Source organism: Theobroma cacao, chromosome 2, assembly GCF_000208745.1.
Source record: "Theobroma cacao cultivar B97-61/B2 chromosome 2, Criollo_cocoa_genome_V2, whole genome shotgun sequence".
NCBI lineage: Eukaryota > Viridiplantae > Streptophyta > Magnoliopsida > Malvales > Malvaceae > Theobroma > Theobroma cacao.
Genome location: NC_030851.1, coordinates 31,789,508 through 31,796,445, shown reverse-complemented (window position 1 = coordinate 31,796,445; position 6,938 = coordinate 31,789,508). Strand labels below are relative to the sequence as shown.

Genomic DNA, 6,938 nt, shown 5'->3' with positions numbered 1-6,938 from the left:
AATTTGGAATACTTTCATTTATGGTGCTACTTGGGTGATAAACTACTAGAATTGATCTTATGTGTAACTCTATATTCTTATCCATCCCTGAACACATATTCTCGTTTCTCAAAAAGGTTAAATTCCTCATAAACATATCACCTAATAAATTAGTAAAGTCTGATTAATTGTTAGACTTATAAGGTAAAAATGAAAGATGAAAGCTAATATCTTTTGCATACTCTGGGCCAAGATCCAGCCCATAACCAACACCTCTTTCTTCATTTAAAGAAAATTAAAACTAATAAAGAAAAAACCCTGACCCTGAGGTTTTAGGCTTCTGGGTTCTTGGGAAAGACAAAAGGAATCATGGCGGCTAGTTGTGGAAGAAGAACCCTACAGTTCTCTTGTGCTTCAGCCAAGACCATTTTGACCCATTCAACATCTTCAAGATCTGCTAATAATAAGCTGGCCGGCCTTTTCTCTCCTAAGCCAACCTCTGCATCGCGATTCTCTCTCCGCAATCTCATTTCTTCCAGGTTTGCTTCCATCCGAAAAGTTACAGCTTCATTTCTTTGTTATAGAATATTTTAGCAGTTTACTTATACTTTTTGTATTGGTTCTACTAATTATTCGAGAAATTCTGTATGGAAATTATTGCCGATTTGTTCTAAGTCTGAGTAAGAATTGTTTGATGCGGCTTATTTCAGGCTCCCAGTGGAATTGGGTGGTGCAGTAACTTTGATGCCATTGCATAGTGCTACTGCCTCTGCCTTGTTTACTTCATTGCTGTCTTTGCATAATCAAAGCTGGGGGTGTCTTTCAGAAGGTAATTATAATGACTGTCCTGTTCTTATATCTCTCCCTTTTATATTATACTGGCTTGTGGCTTGTGAGTTGCTTTATAGCAGCGTATTATTCTTGAAACTGTCTATTTTATTGCTGCAGCTTAATATTTGTGCTTTTGCATTTTGATTGAGGGAAAAAATAACGAATGTATGTTCTCTTCTTCTGTTTTGAGACTGTAATTCATCCTTTGATGGGTAACTATAGAATGGTAGAATAATTTCTTTGCGTAGGTATATTTTGGCTTTTGAAGCTGCTGCATAGTTGTGGTACATTGCCGGGAGAAGCCATTTGGGTTGATCATTATTAAAAGTATTATTGTATGTACCCCCTTCTTGTTATCCATTCTTTGGGGAGAAGACTTGGATTATAGGCCAATGTATGCTACATATATTTTATTTGTGAAACTGTGGCTGATTTGGGGAACGGTTAATTGTGGCCTGAGGGCTCTGTGCTTAAAGCAATCCTGTTCTCTAATTGAAATTGTTTATGATTGAGTTATGGTTGCTTTCTATAAAGCTCAATATATTTCTTTTTGACTTGTAAATTATTTGAGCTGGAAAGTTAGGAAGGTAAAAGAGCATGGTTGATAAGATAGAAGAAATATCCATGAACCTTATGGCCTTATTTTGTAATATATCCTTTAAATGTACATCGGCTGTGCTGAATTTACCGAGTTAGATTGACTGCTAACTACTATGCTTCTTATCAGTTTTTCTTTGTGATTCTGTGTATTTCAGAATCTATTTGACTTGGGATCCATGATCTTCAGATAGTTTTAATACTGTTGAGGCTGAAACCGCTACCTCAAAACCAATTTATGGTTCACATTTAAGCAATTAAGCCCTACCTTTGATTGTTATTGTTATGATGAGTAAAATTGATCTGCAACTATTTTGTGCTAGGAGTTAGCAAGCCTCCTTTGCTATATCCAAGTATTGGTGATCACTATCCTTCTAATAAATGGGTACCATCATAGTAGTTATGAAACTGCCCTGATATGTTTTGATGTTATTTTTTATTTTCTGTTAGATTTCTTGCTTCTCCTTAGGGAGCATCTGATATTGGGAGTTTATTGAAATCATGGTGTTACATAATTTTTTTCCAAGTGTGTTGTGTTACATCATTATAGCTCTTCCAGATCCATATTTGAGCATCTTTTATTGGATAATTTCTGTGGTTTCTTACCTTGCATTCCAGTTTTAGGATGAGGTTTCACAACACACCTTGTAATTCCTAGAGAAAGTTGGTTCTTTGAAAAAATGATACAAGACTCAAAATTGGGCAGTGGGAAACTAGAGCTAAGAGAAGATAAATTCGCTGCAAATTTTTTTCTCAGCAAACTTAAATAATGCTCGTTTTCACACAAAGTTGATTTTGATGATTAAAAATGTTTTAGGAAAAAGTTTGGATTTGTAAAGATTTAAAAAACAACTTGCCGTTTCTCACCTCCAAAATCCAATTGAAGGGCTTAACACCCCTTGTTGCAAGTTGCAAATAAAGGTTGTTTTTGAACTAATATCAATTTTTGCTGCCTAAAGATTCCATTAGCTCTTTAATTTTCAAATTTTATTTGAAATTTTCAGCACCACGTAAAACAATTTTGCAGGAGTAGCTTTTTGCATACATGTTACACTTTACAGCTCTTATTCAACTTAGACAAACCATGTGTTCCATTTTTATTGTGATTTTACATGCTTTTATATGCAAGCTACAACTTTATCAATTTTAGTTTTGAGCATTTAAAGTGGAATATAATGTTATTAAGTTAAAACTCTTGAGTAAACATTTTTCAATATCTGATTAGCGATCACACTGTAGCTTATGCATGCCTTAGCATGAGTGCATGACTGCAGCGGGCCTCCTAGGCATTACTGCGGTGGGTCTTCATGTTTTAAGTTATTGATACGTTTGTGTTGGCAGGATTTGCAACACCTCTATAGCATTGCCAATGGGCTTCTGTTTTTGATGCTGCTCGGACCTTCATCTGCGGGAGATTTTGCTTTCTCGACATGTTTCGGATTGAGATTGAACATAATATTTGGCTTTGAAAAGGACTAGTCAAATGTCATCTCTTGCCACCTTGTTCTCTAAAAGGGTTTTAGCCTAATATTAGTTGCATGTCATAAGATAATAATAATTTTGGGAAGAGATAGATATATTGAATAGCTGTGCAATTTGGATATTTACTATGATTCGGTCATATTTGAAATTTGATGGTATTACTTTGTGAATGGATTATAATTTTTATTGGTCAAAATACTCTATAGGTCTTTCTATTATGGGGTTTTTGTTAATTTAGTCTTATCTTAAAATTAATCAATTTAGTCTTTGTATTTTAAGATTTCATGTAATTAAATCTTTTCCCTAAATGTCGTCCAAATTGATCATTAATAATGTTGACGTGACATTAATGTGATTGTTCACAAGGTGATGTTGAGGCGTTGATATGCTAATGTGGCAATGAAGATGTGTGACTGTTCACAAGGTGATGCTGAGGTGTTGATATGCTAATGTGGCAATAAAGAGGTGTCATGTTTGAAAAAATTTTTGGAAATTATTTTTAGAAATTTTTTTTTACGTCAATTTTTTAATGTCATGTTATAAGGATTAAATTGAATAAAAATATAAAGTATCGAAATTAAATTAAATAAATTTATAAAATTTAGAGATTAAATTGAATAAAAATTTATTATATAAGGATTAAATTAGGTATTTTTATTAGTTTTTGTTTAAATTACGTTTATACCAAAAAATGTACTTTTACATTTAAGAGGTTATTTTTTAATAATAAAAGGTTTGTTTGTTTTGATGTAAAATTTTTGTCGTGAAATATTTTCAGAACTTAAAATTGTTTGGAAGATTGAAAATTAAATCGAAATGGAAAAAGTTTTACGGGTTGTTGAGCTTGTTAATTGGGCATAAGACAATTTTTTTAGTTGCAAAAAATATTCCTTTTCTCCCTCCCCGTCTTGACCTTCCCTTCCCCTCCCTTGTCCTGACTGTCCCTTGCTCCCCCCCTTCATGTGCCGAACCAACTAAACCTCTTCCGTTGACAATCCCCACAAGCCATGATTCCAGTCAAACCTTTACAACCTCTTTTCTCTCTTTCATAGTCTCCATTCCCATCTTTAAACCTCCTCTGCCAGCAAATCCCCTCATTCACTTTTTCATCGCCAACGATAACCTTCCATTTAAAGCAGCTGAAACTTTGCTTTCGACCAACAAGAAATACCTTGCTGGAACAACCTAGCTAACCCTATTATTGAAACTGTTGCAAATAGAAGGCTATCGTTAGCGATGAAAAAGGAAGATGGGGATTTGTTGGTAGAGGAGGTTTAAAGACGGGAATGGAGACCATGAAGGAGAAAAAGGAAGTTGTCAAGGTTTAGCTGGAATCATGGCTTACAAAATATGTACAACCTAGTTATATTACTTTTTTGAAAGGTTAATAAATATTCTAATTTCACTAGAAAATATTCTTGTTTCATTAGAGTAATTTAAATACATCCAATAAAAAAACCTCTAAGTTAACAAAAAAACCTTTGTGGTTCGATAATAACCATTAGGATACCCAAAAAACAAAATGTGCATCACCCAATCCTTTTAAGAGGCTTGTAAGCTTGGCTCTAACAAAAATCAAGCCTTTGTAAAATATTCACCCTTTATAAAAGAAAGTCATCCAGATATACACAATATAGATAAAACCATAACAAAAGAGGCCCTTCCTGAGATATACACAATATAGATAAAACCGTAACAAAAGAAGCTCTTGCTTTAACAAACTTAACCATGGCAGTAAATTAAGATTTTCGTGTCATAAATAAAAGTAAAGCAATGGCTGACCAATTGATATATAGACCCAAGATCCACAGACCCCAAATCTTTATTTTGTAAAGGGTTAAGGTTTAGTTTGTCAAGCCATGTCAGTCATATCTTAAATAAAAGTAGAACAATGGCTAACATGGTAGCAAACTAAAGCCTAGACTTGATAGTGGAGAATGTTGAAGAATCAACAGCTGATCAGCGAAGGATTGAAGCTTGTTTGCAAAAGGAATTGAAGAATTTAAAGATTGAATTGATTTTAAGAAGATTAAAATCACATGGCTTGCACATGTCCATTTAAAATGATAACACGTGATCAGCACATGTGAAGCTCAGTTTAGTTTTAAGTTAAACAAATTTTTATTGTACAAATTTATCTTGAACCTATAGTAGTTTTTCTATTAATAATACAAATTTTTACTGTACAAATTTATCTTGAACTAATAGTAATTTTTCTAGTAAGAAGTGCTAATTGTGTAACTAACTAGAAGTTGGTTATTTTACCCTTTTCAAGATTGTAACAGATTGTATATAAACACCTTTGTAATTGATTGATCAACGAATGAACTCAACATAATTCCACAATGGTTTTCTCTTTCTAGACATTATTCTCCTTCAATTCTTACATGGCAACAAAGCATCTAGGGTTTCTGGCGTGATATTTTCCAGATTTCCTTATGAAGTTTTTCTCAAATTGAACTTTAAATATAGTTTTCTTTGTTGCAAAATTAATCTCACAAATTTGATTTTAATTCTTGATTAGTCTTTCTTTGTTCTTGTAACATCAATGGTTAATTCTTCTAATCCAAGATCGACAAGAAAAGTTGAAGAGGTTCTAATCCAATATTAGCCTTTGAGAAAAGCTAAGGAATTATCATCCTTTGCTATCACATCCCATTTCTTGGACAGATCATGATCGGTGAATGGACCTAGACGAGCATAGCCCACTAGGTTCAAGCAAGCCTCTTACCATAACATCATTAAACATTCATCATTATATGCGGAAGTGTCTTATAACATCCATTTACACACAAAATCATCATGCATGCATTCATAATACTCATTATGCAATTAAGAAAGTTCCCAACTTAATTGTATAAGCTCAAGCATTTGATATATATATATATATATTTACAAGTACAACTATTACAATGCACAATATCATTATCATTAACAACACCCTTGAGTGTTCGTATAGGCTCTAGAGCCATCATCATAATATCATACATACGTTATCCTTGTAAAATGCCAATCATAGGCTACATTAACATAACATGTTTGTAATCCATAAACATAATCAAATCCATAAATATAAACATATGATTGATTCGTCAGCGGAACGTGACTAGCCCTTTAGGCATTAAATGGCTACTAGACACCTACCAAAGAATAAAGACTGGACACTGGTATCCGCGACACTAGCTATTATCAAAATGCTATCACTGATCTGTAACAAAATAAATGAGGAAAATAACATGAGTCACAAAGGCTCTATGAATGGATATGGGAAAGGGACAAGCTAAGGGATAAAAGTGTTTCGTAAACATGCACTTATAACCTCATGCCAATTATAATCAATTTAAACTTCAATCCCATGAAACATGGTGTTTAAACATGTTTGAAATATCATATATGATATAAACAAGAGTCAAAAACCACTGGAACACCTTTTTACCTTTGAAAACTTTCAAACAAGTCAATACATTCAATTCTGGGACTCATCTATTGATAGATTGAAACAGAATGCTTCTTGTTGCATATTGTCTTCTATCTATCGATAGATGCTCTACATGTATCAATAGATAGCCTTTGAAACTTTGTTTTCTAGGCAAATTTGTGTATCCTTTCCGTCCTTAGGTCCCTTTACCTTTTGGGACTATCTCTATAGCTCATTTCATTTCTCTAAACACATTCTCATACCAACAGAAAGTATAACTCAATAACATTATCCAAGATGGACTTAACATGCAACGTATCATACAGATAGCAATCATAATTATTCCATTAATATTAAACTCACACAGTGATGGTACACTCCCCATTAACCTTGGGCTGACAATGTATAACCCCATTGCACCTTGGGTGTTTATGATGCATCATAGGAGTGAAGTCGTCACTACACCTTGTGTGAGTGAAATCAATCGCACTTGTTAAACTGTTATACTTGTAGCATTTAGTATGTGGAATGTCCATCACATACATGCTTACTCATTTCATAAGGTATATGGAATTTTACATCATATACACATTTCATGGCTTTTCCTCATGCCCACTGTTTCATCATATCA

At 33.4% G+C, this 6,938-nt stretch overlaps 1 protein-coding gene across 3 annotated transcripts; it reads left to right on the top strand.

The window, feature by feature from the left end:
• LOC18609448 (protein NUCLEAR FUSION DEFECTIVE 6, chloroplastic/mitochondrial) lies at positions 268-3,107 on the top strand. Of its 3 annotated transcripts, none has more exons than XM_007044565.2 (3): positions 268-518; positions 690-808; positions 2,749-3,107. In XM_007044565.2, the coding sequence occupies exons 1-3, from the start codon at positions 349-351 to the stop codon at positions 2,766-2,768; spliced, it is 309 nt and encodes a 102-aa protein (XP_007044627.2). In that variant the 5' UTR covers positions 268-348; the 3' UTR covers positions 2,769-3,107. The 3 variants fall into 3 exon arrangements, with proteins under 3 accessions (XP_007044627.2, XP_007044629.2, XP_017970163.1); XM_007044567.2 differs by lacking the exon at positions 2,749-3,107 and adding an exon at positions 1,059-1,272; XM_018114674.1 differs by lacking the exon at positions 2,749-3,107 and adding an exon at positions 928-953.

Excerpts from the sequence above, each read along its gene's own strand:
- LOC18609448 (XM_007044567.2), top strand. The coding sequence starts at position 349 with ATGGCGGCTAGTTGTGGAAGAAGAACCCTACAGTTCTCTTGTGCTTCA. Across the intron at positions 519-689 it reads CGCAATCTCATTTCTTCCAG|GCTCCCAGTGGAATTGGGTG; the intron begins GTTTGCTTCCAT and ends GGCTTATTTCAG. Across the intron at positions 809-1,058 it reads CTGGGGGTGTCTTTCAGAAG|GTATATTTTGGCTTTTGAAG; the intron begins GTAATTATAATG and ends TTCTTTGCGTAG.